At 53.5% G+C, this 27,142-nt stretch overlaps 1 protein-coding gene across 1 annotated transcript; it reads right to left on the bottom strand.

Annotated features, from left to right (window-relative positions):
• Window positions 1-499: 499 nt before the first annotated feature.
• Espl1 (extra spindle pole bodies like 1, separase) lies at window positions 500-26,282 on the bottom strand. Its single transcript, XM_051160426.1, has 30 exons — window positions 26,201-26,282; window positions 23,587-24,639; window positions 23,267-23,371; window positions 22,653-22,764; window positions 19,868-20,004; window positions 18,706-18,899; window positions 17,769-18,008; window positions 17,273-17,417; window positions 17,026-17,164; window positions 16,574-16,713; window positions 13,703-13,837; window positions 12,588-12,707; window positions 10,743-10,914; window positions 10,313-10,441; window positions 10,057-10,213; window positions 9,404-9,513; window positions 7,291-8,279; window positions 6,598-6,970; window positions 6,300-6,461; window positions 4,837-5,050; window positions 4,554-4,744; window positions 3,980-4,107; window positions 3,736-3,858; window positions 2,403-2,558; window positions 2,137-2,307; window positions 1,933-2,037; window positions 1,593-1,708; window positions 1,368-1,451; window positions 1,061-1,225; window positions 500-848 (listed from the first exon to the last, which is right to left on the bottom strand). The coding sequence occupies exons 1-30, from the start codon at window positions 26,279-26,281 to the stop codon at window positions 641-643; spliced, it is 6,354 nt and encodes a 2,117-aa protein (XP_051016383.1). The 5' UTR covers window position 26,282; the 3' UTR covers window positions 500-640.
• Between the last annotated feature and the right edge of the window lie 860 nt (window positions 26,283-27,142).

Here is a 27,142-nt window from a genome sequence, read left to right as displayed (position 1 = left end):
AACAGGTGCTATGACTGAGGAAAAGCCACGATATAGAACTTATGAAGAAAGGGGTTAAGTTATACTCGCTAGCCGGCTGGTGGTGGCGCACTCCTTTATAATCCCAGCACTCGGGAGGCAGAGGCAGAGGCAGGTGGGTTGTTGTGAGTTCAAGGCCAGCCTGGTCTACAAAGCGAGTCCAGGACAGCCATGGCCACACCGAGAAACCTTGTTTCAGAAAACAAAACAGCCTCGGCGCCTTTCCTCTACCTACAATTTGAGCATTTTGTTTTGTTTTCTTGAGACAGGGTCTCACTATGTAGCACTGGACGGCCTGGAACTCAGGACTCTCCACTGAGCATTGCTCATGGCTGTAGGTTCAGCTTTGTCACCCGTGGCCCAGCCACACCCAACTGTGCCCTGTGGTTCTTTCTCCCCAGAGCTTCACATCCTCACAGCAGAAACCAGGGAGGGGCTGTCGTCGTTAGCCGCTTCTGGATTCTTGCAAAATGTGGCTTGGAATCTCTTTATTAAGGTCACATTAAAAAGGAAACATTTTATACAAAACACCAGGGGAAAAAAATCACTTTAAAATTCTAAATAGTTAAAACTAAGTTTGGAGATAGATAGCCACTCGGCTTCTACCACAGATAAGACAGCTTCAGGGTGTTTGCAGAGAGACAGGCAGGCCATAGGCTACGGGTGCAGCGCCGATGAGATACTTCAGTCGAGGAGCCTGTCGGGCCTGGCTGACATAGCAGAGGAGCGGGGCCCCTGGGCCTGCACCAAGCCAGCCCTGGAGCAAAGCCTCCGTGTAACGGTCAATGTCACGGTCAGTCACATCCCAGAGATTACCTAGGAACAAGGGGCTTGGGACAAAGAACGAAGAGATACAGGTGAGGGCTATGACCAGGGACGTTGGAGAGCGTTACTGGTGGCAGATGAGTGAAGAGGCTTGAACCAGTGAGGAGCTAGCTCCCTTGGCTTAGGCCTAGGAGACCCAGGGCCGGGGAAAGCGGGGCACGTGTGAGCAAGTCGGGGCTGAGTCCCGAGGGGTGGGGCAGGTCTCGCCCCAGCTTACCAGCCAGCCATGATGTACTTGAGCACAATCCCGGCCCCCTCCAGGTTTCCGTGCACTGCGAGCGCTGCACTGCTGCAGCCGAACAGCAGGGCCACTGCCCGGCAGTTCAGCCGCAGGACCGCCTGCCCATCCAGGAAGCGGGCACCAGCGCCATGCCCTGCATAGCTGAGGCACAGGAAGAGAGACAAGCCTTGAATGATCGGTCCCAGGCCCTCCACCTGTCTCCAAAGGCGCTAAACCCAGACTGACAGAAATGAGCCCCTCCTCCAGAGGGCTCCTCCCCTACGCCCCTGCCCCAAACACTCACATGTATAAATCGCGCTCTGTCAGGGCGGCCTGCACCTGCTCAAGGCTTGGCACTTCCCCAACCACTCCCTTCCAGCCAGCTTCACTGCAAGGAAACGCCTTGTCAGTACATGGCAGACGCCGGGCAGCAAACAGGGCAGAGGGAACAGCGGGCAGGGATGAGACGCAACACGGATTCTGGAGCACAAGCACCCTTCCCCAGCCTGCGTTCCGCCTCATCCCTGACCTGCTGAAGCTGGCTCGAAACCTCTCCTCCGTGCTTGACAGGTTACTGTGAGGGTTTAGCACGTAGAAGGCATTCCGTGGGTCCACACCTTGGCTCAGCACTGATGAGGCCCCGGCCTGAGGGGCAAGGCCTGGCAGTCAGGTCAGTCCAGGAGGCCCAGGCCCCCCCCACCCCCCAGCTCCCCCCCCCACTCCCCCTCCCCCCCCAGCTCCCCTCCCCCAGCCCTTTCCCCAGGGCTCTCCCCAGCTGCCCAGGCTGCTCCCCTCTTCCCAGGGCTCTCCCAGCTACCCAGGCTCCCCTCTTTCCAGGGCTCTCCCCAGCTACCCAGGCCGCTCCCCACCTCCTTGGAGACAGAGTAACTGAGCAGGAAGTGGACGGAGGGCAGCCGGGTGACGGGCAGGGACCGCAGGGTGGGCATGCTCTCCCACGGCAGCTTCTGCAGGTCCTGGGGAAAAGCACTTCCAAGGTCAGCAATCGCAGCCACAGACGCGCCAATGCTGCAGGGTCCGCGAGGAGCCGGGGCGGCACCGCCCTAGGCGCTTACCTTGTCTAACACTAGAACCAGATGCTGGTGTTGAGGGGCCACCTGGCTCTGTGCTTGTCCTACCGCCTCACCCAGGAGCGCCCGGGCACGCTCGGGCTGGGCGGGGCACAGTCCATATGCCAAGGCCTCAACATCCTGGCTGGTAAGAGTTCTGGCAGCACTAAGGATGACCTACAGGAAGGACAACAGTGGTTGGGGCGGCCGCTGACTCCACCACCCTCGGCTGATGGAGAAGAGCCACCTTCCCTTTCATGTCCTGAACTCACTTTCAGGAGCGTGGAGTCAGGGTACTCCCAGCCACACTCCTGCAGCAGCCCCTGTAGCCGCGAGGCCTCCTGGGCAGGGCCAGGGCCCGCGCTGCATGGCAGCAGCAGTGTCCGCCAGCAGCCCAGCACATGTTCCTCCAGGGAGGTGATGAGTTCCTAGGGCAGGACGGAGCTTTCAGTCAGACTGAAGATGTATTTTGGAAATCATCCTATGAGTCTTAGAAACTCTGTAATGTCTTCACTTCCTGAGACAAAGATCAACCATGCTTTTGACAAATATGAACCAGTGCACAATGGGCCTAAGTCCTGTGTGCCTTTGTTTTTTTTTTTTTTTTTTTTTTTTTGGTTTTTCGAGACAGGGTTTCTCTGTGTAGCCTTGGCCATCCTGGACTCACTTTGTAGACCAGGCTGGCCTCGAACTCACAGCAATCCACCTGCCTCTGCCTCCCGAGTGCTGGGATTAAAGGCGTGCACCACCACGCCCGGCTCCTGTGTGCCTTTTTTTTTTTTTTTTTTTGCTTTTGAGATGGTCTCTCTGTGCAGCATGGTCCATCCTAGAACTCAGTTTATAGGCTGTGCTAGCCTCACACTCACAGGGGTCCACCAGCCTTGTGAGTGCTAGGATTAGAAGCTCGCCAGAGCCGGGTGTGGTGGCGCACGCCTTTCACCCCAGCACTCAGGAGGCAGAGTTCGAGGCCAGCCTGGTCTACAAAGTGAGTCCAGGACAGCCAGGGCTACACAGAGAAACCCTGTCTCGAAAAGAAAAACAAAAACCAAAAAACAAGAAAGACAAGAAAAAGATTTTGAACTTCTGGTCCTGCCACCTCTACTTCCTGATGCTAGGATTACAAGTTTGTACAACCACACACAACGTTTGCTGTTCCAGGGCTCAAACTGAACAGAGGTTCCTACACTCTAAGCAGACAGTCTACCGACTACGCTATACCGAGGATGGCCTCAACTCCTGCGTTCCTGCCTCTTCTGTGCTGGGATTACAGGCGTGTGCTACCATACCTCAGTCTTCACACGCTCCACTGAAGTCGGGAGCTCTCCTTACAGCTAGCTCCCCCTCACATAACATAACATTTTGTTTATTTTGTATTTTTGAGGCGCCTTTGATTGAGCATGAGATAACCCTCTCGCCCCAGCCTCAACAGAACGGGGATTACCGCCGTGAGCAGCCATGCCAGATCATAATTCTTCACTGGTGTCTACAAAGAAAGGACCTGAGGTAGCTCCACACTGACTTGGAGCTCTGCTAGGAAGATGCTGTCCCCTCCCCGCCGGTCCTTTCTGTGACAGGACTCAAGCTCCCCGGCCTGGGAGCACACACCTCCATCCTTTCATCTAGTGCCAGCCTCCCCGTCCACCACGCTCGTTTCTCGGTGCAGCTGCTGTTTTCTTTCTGGTCCTTCTGGATGGCATCAAACTCTTTCAGCACGGAGCTCAGCGGGAGCTATGGGAGATGGAGAGCTTGTGGCTTACCTAGCAGTAGTCGCCTTCCCGTCTCTTAGCCATGGAACTCAGGCACCAGGGCCCACGTCCGGCAAACACAAGCCCGTGTACAGGAGCGCTACCTTATTTTGGGCAGTGGGGATCTTCACAGTAACTGGGGGGTTGTCCTTTTCCAGTCGGGTCAGTAGCAGAGTGTTGCTCAGGGTTCCAGGCTGGAGGGTGGCCAGGGCCAACACACAGACAGTCACCCCTAACACACACAGGAGACACACCCAGAGTCACGCAACCTTTCAGGAGGCCCTTGCAGCCCCGTCTTCCAGACAACTCCGGCAAGTCTTCCCTAGTCAGTGGGGTTCAAGGTGAGCTCTCTCTCTCCCCGGCAGCCGGTACCCCTTCGTATCCCTCAGAGCAATCAACAAAGGTTCCACTCAGACTAAAGCGCTCACATCACCTGTTGGGATCCTTCACTTTAGTGTCAGAAAAAAAAGCACACACAGGGTGTGGTGCCACATGCCTAAAATCTCAGCACCCAGAAGGCTGAGGAGGGAGTATTTGAGCTGAAGGCCAGCCTAGGCTAAACAGTAAGATCCTGTCTCAGAAGGAAGAGAAAGAAAGAGCACAAACCTAGGTAAACCAGCCAATGCTCAAGCTCACTCACCCACCCAACGCCCACCCAGGCAGAAGCAGATGCCATACCACTGGGGATGAGAGATAGGTGCTCCCGGAAACTGTCCTTCTCCGCCTGGGGGAAGTAGCCAGATCCCGGAGTCCTGAAGGCAAAGAGGCGCTGGATGCGGGCCAGGGGGACACTGCCGGGACTCTCCTTCAGGGCCAGCCTCTGCAGGTGCTCTGCTAGTGTAGGTGATCCTTGCTGCTTCTGGGCCTTGCTGCAGGCAACACACGCAGAAATGAGTCCGTCCTCTTCCAAGCCAGGAACTTCAAGGAATTTGCCTAGTATACCCTGATGGCCAGCACTCACCTGAGCTGTCGGTGCAGGTGGGTGAGCAGCTGGTGACGGCAGGTGATGGAGACAGACTCGGCAACAAAGAATGCGGTGGCATAGGGGTCCCGGTGCCCCAGGCACAAAGCCAAGAAGCGGCAGAGGTGGGCGTAGAGGCCACTTGGAGGACAGTGGCTGACACCACGGAAGGCAATACTCAGTGAGTCTGAGATGGAATCCAGGGTGGAAAGGTCTAGAAAACAGGCAGGGTTACTGCTAAAGATGAACACTCCATTTCTTAATGAATAGGACCCTCTAAAGGGTCCTTATGTCACCTCCCACAGAGAGGAGCAGCGACTGCTTATGGCAGAACGTGCCAGGGGACTGCTGGCTCCTGACAGGCATCGCAGCAGCCTAACCCTCCCTGAAGCCCCACTTTACAAAGCAACAAAAGCTCAGGGAGACTAAGTTTCTTACACAAAATGCAGAACTCCACCAGGCTCAGAGACCACTGGGTCTAGGAAGCTAGAAGCATAGACAGGCTGGGGGACGCAGGGATTCCCTAGCCCGCAGTGGCAGCTCTTAGACCACAGTGACATCCTGTCTCAGAATGAGACGGGAGAGAAACAAAACCTAGCAGCAAATTGTGCTGGTATATGCACGGATTCCTAGCATTTGGTAAGTGGAGTAGGCAAGTCTTGGCTACATAGAAAATTCCAGGCAGGCATAGGTTCCATTAGACTGTGTCTCAGAAAAAAATAAAACCAAAAAACAATTTAAAGCTGGGCCTCATGGTGTGGCGCATGTTGGGTAATCCCAACATGTGAGAGGCCAAGGCAGGATGGTTGGGAGTTCAAGGCCCACCTGACCTACATGAGACTCCAGCTCAAAAACAAAACAAGGGTTCTCACAGAGATAGCTCAGAAGGTAAAAGCTTTACCATGACTCCCAAACGCTACCCACTGACCTCCACAGGTATGCAAACGCCACTTTCCCAAATAAATAAAAACCTGGGCCTTTAATCCCAGGACTTGGGAGGCAAAGGCCAGCGGGTCTCCCTGAATTTGAAGGTAGCCTGGTCTGCATTAAATTCCAGGCCTACACAGGGCGATCCTGTCTGGGGAGTGGGGGTGGGGGAGGCGGGGAAGACAGGCTGGGGAGATGGTGCAGCTGTGTCTGCTGTACAAGCGTTTCAGGAGGCAGCAGGCTCAGCAGCAGCGTGCTGAGGAGGCGGGGACAAGCAGATCTTCTTGCTGTAGGAAACCAAGCCAGCCAGGTTCAAAATCTACAGTGGAGAAATGACTGAGGAAGACGCTAGATGTCAGCCCCTGGCCTCCACACGTGTGCACACAAGCTTAGCCACGCGCACGCACGCACGCACAGCTGGATGTGCTGATGTATACCTGCAATCCGTTTGCCTCCCCAAAAAGGACAGACACCAAGAGTCCTACCTAGCTCAGCCTTCTCTCGGGTGGCCTGACCTCAGGGGGCAGCATACTCACCAATGGGTCCAGGGGCTGAAAGGGGCTGGAGCCAAGGACTAGGGGCACTGTCAGCCTCCTTGTCCGGGTACAGGACAGGTAGCTCTGCCTTGCTGGAGTCCCGCCTCAGCACCTCACACTCTCCTATGCGTGGACCAGGGCCTGCGGCTGACGCCTTCTCATCTAGGGGAGAAGGCATGACCTTTCAGTGCCCCCTCTTCTACAATGGAGGCCCTCCCAGCTATCATATCATCTCTTTAGTCCCAGGGGCAAACCCTACGGACCACGCGCCTGCTGCTTCTGCTCCTCCGAGTCCTACCTGAGGCGGAGTCTTCGCCATCGGAACCCCTGAGAGTCTCAAAGCTCATCTCCAGCTGGTTGCCCTCTCCGAGACTCTCTTCAGGGATAGTTCTCATGATCTCGGGTCCCGCGCTGGCCCGGGTACAGACGGATGTCTTGGGTCTCTCTCCTTTACAAGGTTTGGATGCCACCTTCGTGGCCCGCCGACTCCTCCCACTGACCCCACTGAGACTGGAATGTCCAGGGGCCACTGCCGCGTCTGTCTTCAAGCGCGGGCCCCTCTTAGTTTGGCCCCGGCCACGGGGAGCAGCTCCTCGTTTCTTAGGTTCCTCTACAAGTTGTGGTTCAGCTGGGACAAGGTCTTCCAGGTCACTGTCATCACTGAAGGTCACCTTTGACAGAGGGAAAGGGAGCAATAAAGGCAGGAACGCTCAGCAGTGCCTCCCAACAGCAGGGGGTGCTGTGGTGGCACCGGCAGGTTCTGGTGACTCCAGCACCAACTCCCTGTGTTGTATTTGCCACTCTCAGACTTGCAACTCTCAATTTGGAAGGAGATAGAGAAAGCCAGAGAACACAGAGGAGGATGACAAGGGGAGGGGCCACGGAGCCAGGAAGATGCAGGGCCCTGCAGACCAGTGGACACTCTGCTAGGACGGTGCTCTGTGGACACCCATCCTCAGGCCGCCACCACCTAGACACAGTCCCACCTTACCTTGAGGCGAGTCTGAGCCCTCCTGTGTACTCTGGGAGCCAAGGGAACGTCGGCCTTGCTCTTTGTAGGGTGGGCTTCTTCAAATATGGTGAAAGGGACACGAGGGCCGGCTTGCCTAGCCCGGCCTGGGGGCTTAGGGGTACAAGGCGGCACTTCCTCTTCCAGACCGCTCTGAGAACTATTTTGCAGGTGTGGGGGGGCAGAGGCAATTGGCCTGCGACTTCGTCCAGAGCATTTTTGTCTCTGAATCTTAGAGGGCTCTAAGACCGTGGGACTTTTTGTCAGGGGTGGATGCCAGCCCCAGGTACTTGCAAAATGCTGGGTAGTACAGCAGCTGAAGCTGGCCAGCTCTGCAAGGGCCTGAACCAGGAGCAGACTGGCCCGCCAGAACTCCAAGAAATGTAGCCGCGTCGCCACAAACTTCAGCCCCAAAGTCAAGACCTTTTCCAGGCTCTTTTCAGATGTCTGATTAAGGCACTCCAGTGCCAAGTGTGTGTACACTTGAGCTGTGATCTCATCAAAGAGGCTTGGAACAGAAGAGGAGGGTGGCTTGTGTTTCAGAAGAGCTTCAAGCCTCTGTGTGAAGCGCTTGGTGGCTGCAGGACAACCCTTCAGCACAGCCTGCAGCAGATCCAGACCCTGGGCCTTATGACCAGTGGCCAGCCTCAGTCCCGCAGTGACCAGCACCCAGCGCAGACAGACAGCTGAGAGGGCAGGGCTGGCACACAGCAAGCAGTCACAGCTCGGGGAGTGGGACAGGAAGCCAGGCTTGGGTGGTGGCTTGGTCTTCAGGACTGGGGAGGAGTTTCCAGAGCGCTGGACGGGGTCCGGCTCCTTGAGCACAGTGGCCACCAGCTCCAGGGCAGGGCCTCTCAGGAAGGGCTCCTCCTCTGGTAGCTGTGGGGAACAGGGCACAGGAGCCCTGTGCTTCCCTTTCTTCATATGCACTTTCTTCACAGAGTCTGGGTGCTGGGTCACCGCATCAAACTCTGGGGAGAGAGCAGATCAAAAAATTACAATACCAGCCAGGCATGGGAGGCAGAGGCGGGCAGATCGCTGTAAGTTCGAGGCCAGCGTGGTCTACAAAGTGAGTCCAGGACAGCCAAGGCTACACAGAGAAACCTTGTCTCGAAAAACAAACAAACAAACAAAGAAAAAAACCCCAAAAATTACAATACTGAGTCGGGCACAGTGGCCCACACCTGTAATTCCAGCACTCAGGGAGGCAGAGGCAGGTTGGTCTACAAGTTGAGTCCAGGACAGTCAGGGCTACACAGAGAAACCCTGTCTCAAAAAACCAACAAAACAAAACTGACCAACAGTCTCAAGAGCTCTACTTCAGGGCTCAACTGCTCTGCACATTTACTTGCAAATTACTCAGAAAAGAAAAACCTCCCAGTGCCTTCTTTCCATCCAGCAAGCGGCCAGCAGTCCACTCCACACTCCACTGTCACTCAGAGCTCCGTGCTCCTACCTGAATGGGGGGGGGTGCACAGGAGCCAAAAGGGACAAGAATACTTGACAAGCTGGGTGTCAGAGGGCGCGCACGCACGCACACGCACTTCTCATCTCACTTCGTGGGCTCCAGTTGACAGCCAACATCTGTATCTACCGCGCCACCTCGTCAGCCCTAAAATAATTATTTTGCTTGGTTGTTCTTTGAGACAGGGTCTCATGACATGGCGTTGGCTGGCCTGGAACTCACAGAGATCCACCTCAAGAATGGTGGAATTGAAGGCACGTGCCAGCACGCCCGGACCTTAGGACGAAAGACAGACAAAATGCGGCAGGTGCATTCAGCATGGAGGAGACAGATGCAGATGCATCTCCCTAAGTTCAAAGCCAACCTGGTTGACTTAGTGAGTACAGGACAGCCACAACTACACAGGAAGACCAATAGAAAGGAGGACAGACAGAAAGACAGACAGACAAGCCAGAGGCATGGTGCGGCACTGAAAACCAGCCAGGGAGAGTTAGGACTGTGCAGACTCTCTCTGGAAGAGGACACTAACGGTCTGACTGAAGTCACTGATGCTCAGGCCAGACACCTGTCTGATGGTACATACATTGTGGAGTCTCCCCGCCAAGCTCGGAAGGGAACATGGCAGCTCACCTGTGGAAGACTCAAGCAGGAACAGAACCTGCTGCAAGTCCGACTGACAGAGGTCAGCGTCCCCACGGGCCAGCTCCAGCTCACCCTTCAGCACCAGGAATAGGGCACACCTTGCGAGGAGGCGAGAACCAGTCACTACAGCACTGTTCTCTGGGGTCTTCCCTTGTCCCTTCCCAGGACTTGCTGAGTCCTCTAACTGACGTACCCTCTACGCCGGTGACCCCAACCTTCCTAACGCTGCGACCCTTTAATACCTTAGTAATATGTTATGGTGGCCTCAACATGAAACCACGTCCACTGCGACTTCGTAACTGTAACTCTGTCGCTGTTGTAAGCGGTGATGTGCATGTCCGACGTGCAGGACGTCCGAGATGCGATCCCACTGGTCTACAGTCTTGTCCCAAATCCCTTCAGGTAATCCATTTCCTGCTTGCACTCCTCACCAAGCTCCCGTGGCCCATATACTAGCTGCCCTTTACAGACTTATCAGGCTTATCAGCTGCTAACCTTGCTTAACTCAGCATTTCTTGTTTAGACATGGGACCTCTCTTTTTACTAATCTCTCTAGATAGAACAAGGAATCTCTGCAGTCACTGGGGAAGCCACACTCAAAAGCACATGGCCGGAGCTGACAGCGACATCCTGTCACTTACTGGCGAGGTAGCTGCAGCTTGGTCGTAAGTTTCAGAGCCTCCAGGCAAAAAGCCTTGGCTTCGCTCACGTTCCCCAGGCGGCCATAGCGGCCGACCAGCTTCTCTGAGCAGTTCAGCACCTGTGTTAGAACCTGCCATTTTTGCACTAAATTTTCCCCTGCGGTGAATGAAATACAAGAAGTCAGTGCTGAGCCCCACGCAGATACTGTGGGGACAAATCGGGCAGCTCACTCCACAGGGTCCCGCTCAGGCGCACCGTAGTTCGCAAAGGCTGACTCCACCACTGCTTTCTGAGCAGAGAGCACATCGCTGCCCATCAGAAGGATGACGATGCTGCGGAGAAGCTTGTGTGCGTCGAGGAGCGCTGTCTCGGGGGTCTGCCAGCCTGCGGTGGGTGAAGTGGAGACAGACTGCAGCAGCACGCCTAGTCCCTTCAGCTAAGACAGCAAACCCACGGCCAGCATCGCTAACCAGTCACAGCACTCTCCCTGGGGTCCCCTGGCAGTCCTCAGAATTCCTTTCAGTTTAATATTCCAAGCAGCTACTGATTAAGCGATAGAGGTAGCACGGGAGGGGAAACTCATTTGCTACCACAGGCATAGGCACGCTCTAGGTAAGCAGCATTGTAAGAGGCACAAAGGCAGCCATGACGTCATGCGGGAAAGCCACCAGCCCCTCCCTTTCACCTTGATCCCAGAGCTCCTCACGCAGGGCACTTGGGAGGACGTTGGATGAGAGGCTCAGGTACAAAGCCAGGGTGTGCAGGGCCTGGACACGCAGCAAGTACCAAGCCTTGGATGACTTCTGGAGGGCAGGATCCCGAAGGACAGAAAGCAACAGAGGAACACCCTCGGGCACCTGGGAGGGACAAATGCCAGAGGGGAAAGTCACTCGGCCTGAGATGTCCTTAGATGTCTAGTCTGCAGTGCAAGTCTCTGCCTTTAAGAATAGAATCAGCACGCGGGGAGGCAGAGGCAGGTGGGTCACTGTGAGTTCGAGGCCAGCCTGGTCTACAAAGCGAGTCCAGGACAGCCAAGGCTACACAGAGAAACCCTGTCTCTAAGAAGAAAAAGAAAAAGAAAAAAAGAATAGAATAACGGGGTTGGGGGTGGGGGGTGGCGGGGGCCGCTGGAGAGATGGCTCAGAGGTTAGGAGCACTGGCTGCTCCTTCAGAGGTCATGAATTCAATTCCCAGCCGCCACGTGGTGGCTATAATGTGATCTGATGCCCTCTTCTGGTGTGCAGGTGTACATGCAGATAGATCACTATATACATAATAATAAATAAATCTTTTTTTTTTTTTAAAAAGGAAAAACAATAGCACATCAAAAGTCAAGAAAAACAAGAACTCGCCAGAAGAACCAATCAACATACACAAATACTTTGGAGCAAAGCTGAGATCCTGCGGAACCTTCTAGGTTTTCCAGACCAGGGCTCCAAAGCCTCCTCTCACACACAAGCCACTGTCTCCTCTTTCTCTTTGTGATAGTCTCACCCTAGAGGCCAGGCTGACTCCACATTGCAGCCCATGTTAGGACGGTGCAAGTGGCTCCCGTATCAGCTGTCTTCCTCAGTCTGCAGAAGCTGGCAAAGAGAGGGGAACCTGCTACCAGGTGAGGACACTGCAACGGCTTTTCAGCATCCTGGAACACTCTGCCTGGCTATGGGAAAATCTCAGAGCCCAGATATCTATCCTAAAAATCCTAAAAATTTCTCAAAGTCTCAGCCTTCAGAATTAAGTGAGACGAGCCTAAAAGGTAGCTCAGCAGCAGAGCACTTGTGTAGCACACACAAGGCCCTGTCAACTCAGAGGAACGAACAAACAAAAACCCTACAACAAAAGGGGGAATGTTGGGGAGATGGCTCATGCATAAAGACTTTGCCATGAAAACATCAAGCTTGCGGGTCAGTTGTGGTGCACATGCCTTTAATCCCAGCACTCAGGAGGCAGAGGCAGGGAGATCAATGTGAGTTCGAGGCCAGCCTGGTCTACAAAGTGAGTCCAGGACAGCCAGGGCTACACAGAGAAACCCTGTCTGGGAGCAGGGGAAGGCAATGACAGAGGCTCCCTTTCTTTTTCTTTTTCTTTTTTTAAAGATTTATTTATTTGTTATTATGTACACAGTACTCTTCCTGCATGTACGTACACCTGCAGGCCAGAAGAGGGCACCAGATCTCATTGTGGATCGTTGTGAGCCACCATGTGGTTGCTGGAAATTGAACCAGGGTCCTTCTGAAGAGCAGTGCTCTTAACCACTGAGCCATCTCTCCAGCCCCCCACGGCTCCCTTTCAGTTCCTTATGCTGTGGTGACCCCCAGTGGTATAATCACTTTTGTTGCTACTTCATAACTGTAATTTTGCTGCTAGAAACTGTAATAAAAAGATCTGATTTTCAATGGTATTAGGTGACCCCGCCAACCCCTAAAGGGCTGTGATACTCAGGTTGAGAACCGCTGCCGTAGAGGATGCCGGTTCACTGTACCAGGTACGCAGATGAGCTCTGGGCTCAGCTGTGGGCAGTGGGAATCACCTTCTGGCAAGCCCAGCAGAGCTGACTTCGAAGCAGAGCGCGGGTCAGGGAAAGGAGCTGGCATGCGTCAGTAGTCTGGTCCAGACTCTTCAGGCTTGATTCTGCCTCTTCCAGGTAGAACTACAAGAAGACAGAGGACGCCACCCACATGCTAGTTAGACCTCCCCAAATTGCAAGCTGAGCACTGAACATTGTGTTGTCTCAGACATTATAATCTACACAAAGCTGCTCATTTGATCCTCAGAAAACTTTGAGTTAACTACAACACTGAAAGAAAACCGTTGGCTAAAGAACAAAAGAGAAACACCCTCAGGCACCCGGGAGGGTCACAGAAACCTAGGAGGTCCGCAGTCCAAATCTCCGCCTTTAGGAATGAAAGGCAGGCTGAGGTGGCGCACACCTTTAACCTCAGCACTTGGGAGGCAGAGGCAGGTGAATCTCTGAGTTCAGGGCCAGCCTGGTCTACAGAGTGAGTTGTTCTAAGACAGCCAAGGCTAGACAGAGAAACCCTGTCTCAAAACAAACAATAAAAGAGATAAACAGAGTTGGAGAGGTACATGTTTGATAAACGGACAGCGGGCACACACAGGATGTAAAAAGTCAGTGGTACATGCTGACTTAGGTTCAGGGGAGGAAGCGGCAGGAAAAAGTGTGAACCAGCATATAAAAGGTGGGTAACAAGGCTAAAGAGACAGCTCAGCAGTTAAGGGTTGGTTCCCAGCACCCACATGGGGTAGTTACAACTGCCTGTGATTCCAGTTCCAAGTGATCTAGTGCCGTTTCTGACCACCATGGGGACTGCATGCATGTGGTACACACACAGACACGCTGGCACACACATGTAAATAGATTTTATTAAAAATCAATCATAGGGGGCTGGAGAGATGGCTCAGAAGTTAAGGGCACTGCCTGTCCTTCCAGAGGTCCTGAGCTCAATTCCCAGCAACCACATGGTGGCTCACAACCATCTATCATGAGATATAGGGCCCTCTTCTGGTGTGCCGGTGTACATGAAGGCAGAATACTATATAAATAATCAATAAAACTTCTTTTAAAAATCAATTTTAAATAAAGTCGTGTTATAAAGTCAGGATAATGTTGTTCTGGCCACTCACCTGGGCGTAGCTGGGACAGCCGAGGCTCAGGAGTTGCTGGACCAGCTGGCAGGAAGAGCTGACTGCCTTTGCGTGGTCCTGTAGCCTCTTAGACACAATCTGAAGGAGCAGCAGGGTCTCCAGAGCCTGTAGGGGCTGGCCAACCAAGAGCAACAGGCTTCTGAAACCTGGGATCTCAGGGTGTTCATCACCCACCCTCAGGAGACCTACAACCACCTTGCACACTTTGGGTCTTGTTTCTTTGTTTTGGGACAGGGCCTCATGTGACTCAAAACTGGCCTTGAACTTGCTATGTAATTCAAGCTTGAGTTGGGTGGTGGTGGTGCACGCCTTTAGTCCCAGCACGTGGAAGGCAGAGGCAGAAGGATTAAAGGCAGCCTCGTCTGTAGGAGTCCAGCACAGCCAGGGCTACGCTGAGAAACCTTGTCTGGAAAAACCAGGGCTGGAGAGATGGCGCAGGTCCTGAGTTCAGTTCCTTGACCCCTCCCCATCTACCTCTACCTCCCACCCGCCACCACCACAGCCCATTCTGTTTCAAGAAACAGCCACCGTGGCACCTGCTCAAAACCCCAGGACTGAGGAAGCTAAGGCCAGTCAGGATTACATAGCCAGACACTGTTAAAAAAAAATAATGGAGGTGACACCTTTGCTCTCAGCATTCAGGAGATGGGCAGGTAGATCTGAGTTTAAAGTTAGCTTGATTTACACTGGGATTTCCAGGCAAGCCAAAAACACAACGTAACCGGGCGTGGCAATGCACAACTTTAATCCCAGCACTCGGGAGGCAGAGGCAGGTGGATCTCTGTGAGTTTAAGGCCAGCCTGGTCTACAAAGTGAGTCCAGGACAGACAAGGTTACACAGAGAAACCCACTCTAGAAAAAACAACCAATCAAAACCAAAGTAAACTTCTGTTTCCAAAATAAGTAAATAAATAAATAGAAAAATAAAACCTCACAGGGAAAGGAGTTCAGCCCACAGCCTACCGTCTACTGTGATTCCCAGCACCACAGAACTTAAATCAAGAGGCCTAGACGCCACCAGCACTGGTGGTGCTCACTGTTCCAGGCACTGGCAAAGAAGTTTCCACACATGAGCTCACTTGATTCTCACGGTAATTCTAATCTCAATAGAACGGAGCAGGAAACTAGATTTAGAGAGGTGTGATAACTTGCCCAAGTTTATATAAGAGCTCGTGAGGTAAAGGCAGGAGGAGGATCTAGGGTCTGAGCACGGGTGATTCACTGGCCTTTTTTTTTTTTTTTTTTTTTTGGTTTCTCTGTTGCAGCCCTGGCTGTCCTAGAACTCTCTGTAGACCAGGCTGGCCTCGAACTCACAGAGATGCACCTGTCTCTGCCTTTGGAGTACTGGAATTAAAGGCGTGTGCCGCCATCACCACCACGCCAGGCACAAATCATATTCTATTTTATGGTAGCTAACTGGGGGCTGGGGGGTGGGGTTAGCCCAGACCCTGAACATACTCCGTAAGAGCCCTACAACTGAGATTCCTCCCAGTCCTGTCTTAACTTTGAAAACAGAGTTTTCATTTAAAACAATTTCAAGGGGTGAAGCCAAGCTTGCTGAATTCTAGGTGGAATTCTAGGTGTTCACACTACATCTGCTCTGGCTTTCCTTTGGGTCTGAGGAAGGGAGCCTGTGCAACCCCTCAAAGTTATACACAAAAATACAGTTGGCCAGCCTGAGCAGATGAAGGTATCTATCACCTGGCTTCGTCACCTAGGTGAGAGCCTGGGACACAGGGAAGGTGAGAACTGACTGACTGCCACACGCACATCCACACACATACAATAAACAAACACAAACTTTCAAAAGCACGTTAAACGGCTTTGTACGGTCAGAAGCCTATAATACAGAGGCAGAAACTGGGCGCTGTAAGTTTACCCTGGCCTAGACTCCATAATGAGATCTCGCCTCAGACAAAAGAAAAATGGGGCGAGAGAGATTGCTCAGAGGTTAAGAATACCGGCTGCACTTACAGAGGCCCGAGATTTGACCGGCAGCACCCACACGCCTGCTCAAGCCATCTGTAATGCCAGGTCTATGGGATCTGACCCTCTTCTGACCTCAGCAGGCATGCATACGGTACACACGCAAGGAAAACATTTATACACATAGTTTTTCTTTAAAAACAAAAACAAATCCCCCTCCCTCTAAAAGACTAAAAAAGAAAACCTCAAAAAAACTATTTTGTGTGCATTTGTGTCTGCCTACATAATATGTGCACCCTTGTACACGATGCCCACAGCAGCTTTCAGAGGCTTTGGGCTATCTGACCTCGTGGTTGTGAAGTGAACTGAACACAGGTCTTCTGGACCTGTAGCCAGGGCTCTTAACTGCTGAGCCACCTCTCCAAACCAGAACATTTCTTTCTTTTTTATAAGGGAAGCCGTAGAACTCATGCCCATGATCCCAGGAAGGCTGAGGCTGTGAATTCAATGACAGCCTGAGCTTTACGTAGGCCTTGTCTCAAAAAAAGAAAAAGAAAAATCACCAAAAGGGGCTGGAGAGACAGTGTAGCAGCCAAGAGCAGTGGGCAAACTCTTGCTTCCCACCGTCCTGTGATGCTGAGGATGGAATCCAGGACTCGGCCAATCACTAAGCTATACATTTCCCCTAACTTCCTTCTCCTTCTTGTTTATTTTTAAAGAGGATATCACCGTTAGTACAAGCTGTTCTGTAATTTCATAATTCTCCTGCCTCGCCCTCCCAAGTGTTAGCACTACAAGTGTGTGGTGCCACACCTGGCTCGTAATATTTAGGTTGCATGACTTTTTGGGAAGCGCACAGGTCAAAGGTGAAGGAGATCAGCTTCCAGTTTAACCCTGCGGCATAGACTCCAGGCCTCCCATTACCTTTGCCACCAACTGATAGAGGGCCACTAGGATCTGCAGGGAGGCCGCGGTCTGCTGGAGACTCCGCACGGCCGGGGCTGGGCCCTTTGTAAGCACGTCCTTCCACAGGGCCAGGGCTTGGTCCAGGCATTTGGACTGAGCTGTAAACCACAAGAAGGTGACCATTTTGTCCACTTGGCCATCTAGAAAGAACTTGGCTTTCTCCACAGCATGCTCTGGCCTTTGTGTCAGCCTCCCCCCTCCTAGCTGTCCCATAGCCCCACATGAGGCTGGCCTCTTTCACACTGGTGATTTTGGTTTTGCTCAGGAAGCCACCAGGATGCCTATGACACCCCATGGGTTTTTGTTTTGTTTTTTTTTAGTTTTCGAGACAGGGTCTCTCTGTGTAGCCTTAAACTCACAGCGATCTGCCTACCTCTGCCTCCCGAGGACACCATGTTTACTGCCCTCACCTGCATCGGCAGCCAGGTTGAAGGCGATGCGACTGTACAGGAAACGGTCCTCCTGCACTTTGTCTTCATAGCTCAGGTCATTGACTTCAAACTCCTCCAAGTTACTGGGGGCCTGGGCTCTCCGGTCACGCTCAATACCCTGGTGGGGAAAGGAGACTGAAGTAAGAACTGGGCCTGGTACCAGCTCAGCGGCAGCAGCCTGGGAACACACCACTGATCCACGCCCAGCTGTCCCGGCTCCACATACTTCCTGCATCTTGGCCTCCAAGGTACAGATGTAGAGCCATAACAAGGCCTGCGCTTTATCGTCCCGAAGGCGGTCCTGCTCCCAGGCCTCCGGCTTCACGGACTCCAGAAGCTGCAGGGCCTCTTGGACGGCCTCCAAGGCAGAGCTGCAGAGAGATGCACCTAAGTGGGCCCAACCCGTGAGTGCAACCACAGCACGCTGGGAAAGGCCTGCTACAGACAGCTGGACACATCTCACTTCCAATGACCTTAGTGACAGGAAACTGAGCCTCATGACCGTAATAGTGAGCTGGGCGTGGTGGTGCACACTTGTAATCCCAGCACTCAGGGAGGCAGAGGCAGGTGGATCTCTGTGAGTTCGAGGCCAGCCTGGTCTACAAAGAGAGTTTCAGGACAGCCAGAGCTGTTACACAGAAAAACCCTGTCTCGAAAAACAAACAGACAAACGAAAGCCACAACACTATAGCCAAGGCGGCCTCCTGGTGGCGGTTCCTCACCAGTCCGTCTGCTGGGCAAAGCTGTGGTAACAGAGAACCTGAGCCAGTTCCACCAGGTGGGCAGCTCGCGCCCAGGCTCCAGCTGCAGTCTCTTCAGGGCTGAGCTCCAGCAGATCGCAGATGACATTGAAGCGCTCCTGCCCGGTGTCAGCGCGTATGGCCTTGTAGGCCTGCAGCTCCTCCCTCAGCAGCAGGACCTGGGTCTCTGGGCCCCAGCCACTCAGACTGTCACGCAGGGTCCTGCAGGGCAGATCAGCACCCAGGTGACGGCCCTGAGGACAGTCTGGCCCCTCGCGGGGAGCCTCAGCCTCAGCCTGGCATTCGCTGTGCTTCTGGTTGTGCCTTGAAAACTCTAATCGGGTCAACGGCTGGAGAGGGGTCCCATCTTCTGAGCGGCAGGACCACCTCACTCGGCACGCTACACCCCGTCCCATCTCCTTCCTCCCCGTCCCCAAGCTGCTCTCTGCCCCAGTGCCTTTTTGTCTGGGGTTAGCTCTTCAGGCCGAGGCTTGTGATGACGCATTTCTCCACATCCTCAGCTCTTACACACGTCACTTCTCCAGAAAAAGACTAAACAACCCACCTCAAGTTTACCCCTTAACAGGTCCTGCATGGTCGGTCCGCATGAAGCAAACACACACACACACACACTCACACACACACACACGGTTATATTTCTCCAGGTAGAACAGAAACTCAACAAAACACGAATGCAGCTCCTCACCACTGTGTGCCTATCCCTAGGCACAAGCAGTAAAGGGTGAAGGGTGGGCTGAGGGGGCTGAGCACAGTGGCAATGCCTTTAATCCCAGCACTAGGAAAGAGCTGGAGTCCAAGGCTAGCCTGGGCTACATAGCAAGTCCAGGACCACAGAAAGGCCAGGTCAGGGACATGCGCAGTGCGTGGGTGGGGGCAATGCTTCCCCCCTCCAACTCACTTCAGTTGTAGCTCCTTGTTCCCTGCTCTGGCTGCATCCATTTTGACCCGAACCCAGAAAGTGACTGGCTCCACCATGTGTTCGGGGCTGTGGGGTCGCAGAGCTGCCAGCCACAAGGTCACCATCGCGCAGCCCTCGGCCTGTTTGCCCAGTTTCCTCAAACTCTCCACATGCAGCCGGAAACACCTATGTAGCTGACCAGACACAGAATCGGAGCTGGATCATGTAGCACACACGCTAACACGCGGCGGCCCTGCCCCTCTGCGGGGCCCGAGGACTGACGATGCCTCCTGGGGCCTCCGTGGTCAGAGCTCACAACCGCAAGGACCTGCTCTACCTCCTGTGACTCTGCCCTCAGCAAACGGCACTGTGTGGTGGTCGCCGAAATGCAGGGCCACTCTTACAGTTTCCTTTTTTCTATCTCCTTCCAGCTAGTTAAACTCCAACTAGGCCTTGATTTCTTGTGCCACCCAGATCTTTCTACGGAGCCATTTCCTGCCCAGGCTGTTGTAGCAGCCCCACAACCTGGGCTTGTGCCCTTCACTGTCTGCCACAGAGGTGGCAAAGCAATGCCATCGACACCCTTCAGCCAGCCCTGTACTGTCCTTGTCACTGGCCCACCCACGGGCCCAACCTCTAATGTGAAGCTAAGAGTGGAACAGGCTTAGGAGGAAGCCAAAAGCAAACAACAGCCATGTTAAAGAACCACTGCAGCCAGGAGGGGAGGCAGAGGCAGCAGGAGCGCTGTGAGTTCGAGGCCAGCCTGGTCTGCAAAGTGAGTCCAGGACAGCCAGGGCTACACAGAGAAACCCTGTCTGGAAAAAACAAAACAAAGCAAAAAAAGAAGGAAGGAGCGCCAGGCATTGTGGTGCACGCCTATAATCCCAGTAGGTAGAGGCAGGTGGATCACTGTGAGTCCGAGGCCAGCCTGGTCTGCAAAGTCCAGGGCAACCAGGGCTACACAGAGAAACCCTGTCTTGAGAGAAAAAAATAAATGGAAGGAAGGAAGGGAGGAAAAAACATGGCGCAGGCAAAGTTGTTAGGGAAAGGCTGCCCAAGGCATGGTGCCCGCCCCACCGTACTGAGGGCTGAAGACTAACTGGGCCTTTCACTTCACTCCACCAACATAGGCTCCCTTCCCACACCCCTCAGTCCCTCCTACCTTCTCAGGAGGCACCTCAGCACAAGCACTTGACTCTGCCAAGCCCAGATGCTGACAGACTAGCTCCGAGATGGCACAAGCCTCATTGTAGAGCTTGTGGCTGAAAAAGCTGTAGGCCAAGTTGCTGGCGTAAGAGGCTACAGGGAGAGAAAGGACAACTGACCGTCAGGGTGGGTTTCCCTGTCCCTGATGAGACACTCGGCCTGGGGTCAGCACACCAGCTGCCAGCCGAGCACACTGTGGAACCCAGACTACGAGGGCGAAAGAAGAAAGGCAACTCTCTCTCGTTTGTGTCCACTTCAGCTGCTGCCCACTGTCCCTGTGAGAAAACTCACATGAGCAGGGCCTCGAGTCACACCGGCCCATCCTGCCTCCTCTCTTCCCACACGCCACTGAAGCACCTTCTTTTGTTTTCCTGACATGCCACATGCCACACGCTCTCCAGCCTGTAAGATTTGGCACTGACGCCGGGCGTGGTGGCACACACCTTTAACTCCAGCACTCGGGAGGCAGAGGCAGGGCGAAATCACTGTGGGTTTGAGGCCAGCCTGGTCTACAAAGTAAGTTCCAGATCGCCAGGGCTACACCGAGAAACTGTCTCAAAAAACTTAATAATAAGGTGGGCGTGGTGGCCCACATCTTTAATCGCAGCACTCGGGAGGCAAAGGCAGGCGGATCACTGTGAGTTCGAGGCCAGCCTGGTCTACAAAGCGAGTCTGGGACAGCCAAGGCTACAGAGACCCTGTGTTGAAAAACCGGGGGGGGGGGGGGGGGGGCAGGGCGGGAGGGACCTAATAATAATAATAATCCATTTATTCATTTACTTTCTACCAAAAGCCACAGGGATTTATCTAATACTGCTTGGCAGTTTTGTTGAATGAATAAGTTTTAGGAAGTTTTACTTAAGGCATTAGAGGGGAGAGGGCAGTAGGGGGCGGTTCTAAGGCTAAACTCCAGGACTGAACATGCTAAGCAAGTGCTGTAACCAATGGGCTGCTCAACCTAATGCACTTTCTCAAAATAGACACAGCTGCAGCCAGGTGTAGTGGCCTCCGCCTATCAACCCAGCACTCGGGAAGCACAGGCAGGCAGCCAGGTGTAGTGGCCTCCGCCTATCAACCCAGCACTCCGGAAGCACAGGCAGGCAGCCAGGTGTAGTGGCCTCCGCCTATCAACCCAGCACTCGGGAAGCACAGGCAGGCGGACCTGCTACGTTTGGCCAACGTGGTGTACATAGTGACACCCTTCCTTGAACAGACAGACAAGTAGATATAGTGACTGCCTTGTAAAGGGAAAACGCGGGTGGTGGAGCGAGGAAGAAGGGCTTTTGCTCCACGTGACCTCTTCCCGCCCTCTAGCACGAGAGAGAGCAAGCCCTGGGCCTTATACGCAGCAAGCAACGCTCGATCCCTGAGCTACATCCCCGGTCTATACTTGTTTCTTCTTCTGAGAAGTCTTGCTGTATTATATAGCCCAGGTTGACCTCTATGTCCAACTCGCTACAGAGCCCAGGCTACCCCCAAGCCTGTGATCCTCCCGCTTTTGCCTGGTTTTGTTCTGGCTTTTTTGTTTTGTTTGTTTTCCAGGACAGGATTTCTGTATTAGCCCTGGCTGTCCTGGGCTCGCTTTGTAGACCAGGCTGGTCTCGAACTCATAGTGCCTGTGCCACCATAACCAGCATTATCTGGGTTGGTTTTTTTTGTTTTTTTTTTTTTTGTTTTTGATGGATTGTTTTTGGGTTTTTTAAAAAAAAAGATTTTATTTATTATGTATACAGCGCTTGAAGGCCAGAAGAGGGCATTAGATCACATTATAGATGGTTGTGACCCACCAGGTGGTTGCTGGCAATTAACTCAGGACCTTTGGAAGAAAAGCAGAACAGTCAGTGCTCTTAACCTCTGAACAATCTGTCAGCCCCATTATCTGGTTTTTAAAACTCTAAGTTATGGGGCTTAAGGTATAGATCGGTCAGCCGGTGTGGTGGCACACACTAGCACTCAGGAGGCAGAGACAGGCGGATCTCTGTGAGTTCGAGGCCAGCCTGGTGTACAAAAGTGAGTCCAGGAAAGCCAGGGCTACACAGAGAAACCCCCTCTTGAAAGGGGTGGGAGAGGGGGCTCAGTGTTTAAGAGCACCTGGTATTCTTGTAGAGAGCCTGAGTTTGATTTCCAGTACCCAAAGGGAAGCTCATAGCCAACTGTAACCCCAATTCTGTAGATCTGAATGCTATTCTAGCCTCTATGGGGACCAGGCACACATTAGGTGCACACGCATACATGCAGGCACCTGCACATACATGTAAAATAAATCTGTTTTTAAAAAATGTTAGCTGGGCATGGTGATGCACGCCTTTAATCTCAGCACTTGGGCAGCACAGAAGCAGGTGGTTCTCTGTGAGTTCAAGGCCAGCCTGGTTTATGGCACAAGTTCCAGGACAGTCAGAGCTATGTAGAGACCCTAATGTGGGGAGTGGCAGGGGGAGTTAAAATATAACTTGTACTTGGGAGGCAGAGGCAGGCGGATCCCTGTGAGTTCAAGGCCAGCCTGATCTACAAAGTGAGTCCAGGACACCCAAGGCTACACAGAGAAACCTTGTCTTAAAAAACAAAACAAAACAACAACAACAACAACAACAACAACAAAAGATATAACTTGTGATCCAGCACTTGGGAGCTAAGTCGTTTCTTTCACACTCAGCAGTGTGACACATACACAACTCCTACCTGCCGGCCTTACAAGGGGCAGCCCTCCCCGAGACAGCGCATCTGAGCCCCAAGGTACTAACCAGTCATGCCCAGGCAGTCAGCCAGCTCTCCGCCTGACAGGCCCTCTAAGGACTCCAGCATCCACACAACAGCAGATCTGCAACTGTCCGCTGCCCGGGCCAGCTCAGTTACCTGATGGAAGAAGAAGGTTTGAGAGTGAGAAGAGGCATAAAAAGACCCGCTGGGACTTCCACCTTGCTGCATGACTGAAACCAATGCAACTCCAAAGCCCTTCTGTTTGTTTGCTTGTTCTTTGTTTGTTTGTTTGTTTGTTTTTGGAGACAAGTTCTCTTTACACAGCTCTGGCTGTCCTGGAAATCACCTGCCTCTGCCACCCGAGTGCTGGGACTAAAGGCGTGAGCCACCACAGCCCTTACCCAAAGCTTTTTTTTTTTTTTTTTTTTTTTTTGAGACAGGGTTTCTGTGTGTAGCCTCGGCTGTCCTAGACTCACTTTGTAGACCAGGCTGGCTTTGAACTCACAGAGCTCTGCCTGCCTGTGCTTCCCAAGTGCTGGAATTAAAGGTGTGTGCCACTACACCTAGCCAAAAGCTCTTTACAAAAAGAAAAAGAAAAAGAAAAAAGAAGCAACCTCAGAGCCATGACTGTCCACATCTCTTGATTCCCAGATGGTACCTGGCAGCCTTGGGCAAAGTCATAAACCATCCCAGTGAAGAGGTGGAGGGCCTGGAAGTGCATCTGAACCAAATGCTGCTGCTGCTTGGAGGAAGATTCAGAGACCTGAGGAGGAAGGAAGGGGCACTGGTCTGAAACCTGGGGATGTGGCGAGCTCCACACTAGGTGCCAGCGGGAGTTCCGGAAGCCTGGCACAGACCAGAGGAGAGGAGAGCCACTGCCCTCTCACAATACAGCAGACAGCTTCCCAAGCGTCCAGAACTTCCGGCTACTCACAGAGTGACATGCCCACCCTACCCTACCCTAGGCCCTTAACTCACATCTCGCAGCTGCCGGACGAGGGGGCAGTATTCCCCAAGAAAGGCAGACAGGTTCAGCACGCCCTCAAGCCCGTACTGCTTCTTGCTGCCCCTGTCCAGGCCCGAGAGGAAGAACTGGCAGCTGTCATACAGAGCACGCAGCGGCGGCGCCGGCGCCTCCATGCTGCTGTCCAGGACAGCCGACGCCTCCATCAGAAGCTGGGCCACTGCCCCTGGTCTTCGCTCCGCAGCTTCCAGCAGCTCGATCCCCACCTGACATAACTGGAGGCCGGGAGCCACACTGCTGTCCCTAAGGTGACCACGGGCCTCCTCCGCTGTGCAGGCAGCCTTGTGGTAGTGGTGGCTCCAGCAGAGTCGGCGGCAGTGCTCCAGGGTGAGCTCCAAGAGGCAGAGGGCCCTCTGAGGAGAAAGAGCACCGGGAGAGCCACCAGCCTCGCCTACTAAGACTTGGATCACGTGCCTAGAAAGCGAGTCATAGAGGAAGTCGGCGTCGGCGTCGTCCAGGCCGCATCTGCTGGCTTCGAACATCTGATAGGCAGCTACTACCCGACAGGCTGTGGGAGAAGCAAAGTGAGGGACCTCGCAAGGGGCGCTGTCATCCTCCAGCAGCACTAAGAAACTCAAGGCCCTCAGCCGAGCCGAGAAGGCAGCGTGCGGCCCTGCCTCGGCTTCGGCTCCCTTCCAGAGCAGGGAGAAGCTGCCCCGGGTCACGAGTGCATAGTCCTGAGGGGCGGCCTCTGGGGAGTTCTGCAGCAGGCAGGCATGCAGAGGCTCGGCAAGGCGCAGCGCGGCGGCGCCTGGGCTCCCCTGAGCCAGGCCGTTGCGGAGTAAGATGAAAAGGATGCGCTCCAGATAGAGGGGAGGGCGCTGCGGGGTGGACAGCAAATAGCCATCACAGGCCAGCTCTGCCAGGTCCACAAGGCTCTTCAGGTGCGCAGGGCAATCAAGCTTGGCAGTCAACTGCTGGTTGCAAGCCCTCAGAACGGCATCACAGACTTGTCTTCTCTCGGCGTCGGGACGGTTACCGGGAAAGTCAGATTTGGACAGGAACTCCTAGGAAGGGAAAGACGTAAGAAAGAGCAGGATGAATAAAAAAAGAGATAGAGAAAGAAAAAAAAAACTAGAAATAAAGTTACACATATTCCTACGGCAAAAGGCAAACCAGGCTTATTGGCACAGGCCTGCGTTTAAGGCAGAAAGACTGAAACTTCAAGATCTTCCTGGGCAGCCGCGCGTGGTGGCGCACGCCTATAATCCCAGCACTCGGGAGGCAGAGGCAGGCGGATCGCTGTGAGTTCGAGGCCAGCCTGGTCTACAAAGTGGGTCCAGGATGGCCAAGGCTACACAGAGAAACCCTGTCTCAAAAAACCAAAAAAAAAAATAAATAAAATAAAATAAAATAAATTAAAAAAAAAAAATCTTCCTGAGCTAGAGTGAATTCAAGGACAACTGAGGCAGCCGAGTGCCACCACGCATGCCTTTAATCCCAGCACTCGGGAGGCAGAGGCAGGTGGATTGCTATGAGTTTGAGGCCAGCCTGGTCTACAGAGTGAGTCCAGGACAGCAAGGGCAAAATAGAGACCCTGTCTCAGAAAACTCTAAAAAGGGGTTGGAGAGATGGCTCACTGTTAAGAGCGTTGGCTGGTTTCCAGAGGACTTGAGTTCAGTTCCCTGCACCCACTTGTCAGCTTATACCTGTCTGTAACCCTGGTTCCAGGGGATCTGATACCCTCACACAGACATACATGTAGGCAAAACACCAACACTCATGAAATAAAAATAAATTTAAGGGAAAAAAAAAACTTTGCTGGGCTTGGTGGCGCACGCCTTTAATCCCAGCACTCGGGAGGCAGAGGCAGGCGGATCGCTGTGAGTTCGAGGCCAGCCTGGTCTACAAAGTGAGTCCAGGATGGCCAAGGCTACACAGAGAAACCTTGTCTTGAAAAAAAAGAAAAAACTTTAAAAATAATAATACTTAGTAGTAGTAGTAGTTGTTGTTTTGTTTTTTGAGACCGGATTTCTCTGTGTAACAGAGCACTGTCTCTCCTGGATTCACTCTGTAGACCAGCCTGCCTCAAACTCACAGTGATCTGCCTGCCTCTACCTACCTGCTCAGTGCTGAGATTAAAGGCCTGCACCACCAAACCTTTTTTAAAAAGCCTTTCTAAAAGGTTATTTTGGGAAGCTGGAGAGATGGCTCAGAGGTTAAAAACACTGGCTCCTCTTCCAGAGGTCCTGAGTTCAGTTCCCAGCAACTACATGGTGGCTCACTCTTCTGGCCTGCAGATGTACACGCAGGCAGAACACTGTATAAATAACTAGGCGTGGTGGCGCACACCAGTAATCCCAGCACTGGGGAGACAGAGGCAGGCGAATCTCTGTGAGTTCAAGGCCAGCCTGGTCTACACAGTGAACAGCCAAGGCTACACAGAGAAACCCTGTCTCGGAAAAAGCCCAAACAAACTGATGTACAGATACAGCTCTCCTGTATGCATGAAATCCTAGGCCCAATCCCCAGTATGAAAAATAAAAACAACAAATAAATTAAATCAAATACAGGAAAGGGAGGCGAACCCACAGAGCAGCACTAGGTGTGTGACCCGAGCGGCCCCACCTTCAAGTCATGCCGCAACTCCTCGGCCTGCTTCTTGCTGCACAGCAGGGTCGCGAAGTTGACGCCTTTGAAGTTCCTCATGGCGAAATGAGTCGTACGCGGCTGCGAAGGGGTGTAAGGCGAGTCACGGGAGGAGAGGAGGGGCTGAGGGTTCCACAGGGTGGAGGAGGCGGAGCATCCCCGCGGCAGGAGCGCCCCCTCCCTGCCCGCCACGCCGGCCGAGCCCACGCCGGGCGCCACGTTTCCCCCCAGGCCAGCAAAGGCTCCGTCCTTTACCTCGGCTGGAGCACGCTCTCACGAGAGCCTCCCTCGCTCGGGAGCTGCCGTTCTTCACAGAGGCAGGACGACCCTCCGGTCCCAGTCGCCGCCGCCGCCGCCGCCGCCACCAAATACCGGAGTTAGGCAAGCTTCGTTTTCCGCGCCAGCTCCTCCTTTCAAATATCCCTGTCGGGCCAATCGGCGAGGAAGCGTGGCGCGGGTGGCCGCGAGGCGCGCTGGGAGTTGTAGTTTACCTGCCGCACTGCCTGTCACGTGACACCCGGCGGGGCGGGGCACCGCTCTGGGCCGGAAGCCTCTGGAGCATCCCAAGTCCAGGCTGAATTCCTCCACTGCAGTCACCAACCTCTACAAGCCTTTATCTTCTGAGCTGAGGCAAGATTTTAAGTCTCAACCTACCTGGTTTGCGTTACGAGGGAGGAGAAGGGTGTAGTAGTCTTAGATTTTTTTTTTGAGACTGCTTCCCCCCCCCCCTAAAGATTTGTTTATTTTGTATACAGTGCCCTACCTGCACGTACACCTGCAGGCCAGAAGAGGGCACCAGATCACATTTTAAATGGCTGTGAGCCACCATGTGGTTGCTGGGACTCGAACTGGGTACCTGTGGAAGAGCAGCCGTGCTCTTAACCTCTCCGACCGGTGGGGCTGCTTTTTACTACGTGGTCC

Source organism: Acomys russatus, chromosome 17 (assembly GCF_903995435.1).
Source record: "Acomys russatus chromosome 17, mAcoRus1.1, whole genome shotgun sequence".
NCBI lineage: Eukaryota > Metazoa > Chordata > Mammalia > Rodentia > Muridae > Acomys > Acomys russatus.
Note: the sequence above shows the minus strand (reverse complement) of the source record. Positions and strands in the feature narration are given on the sequence as shown.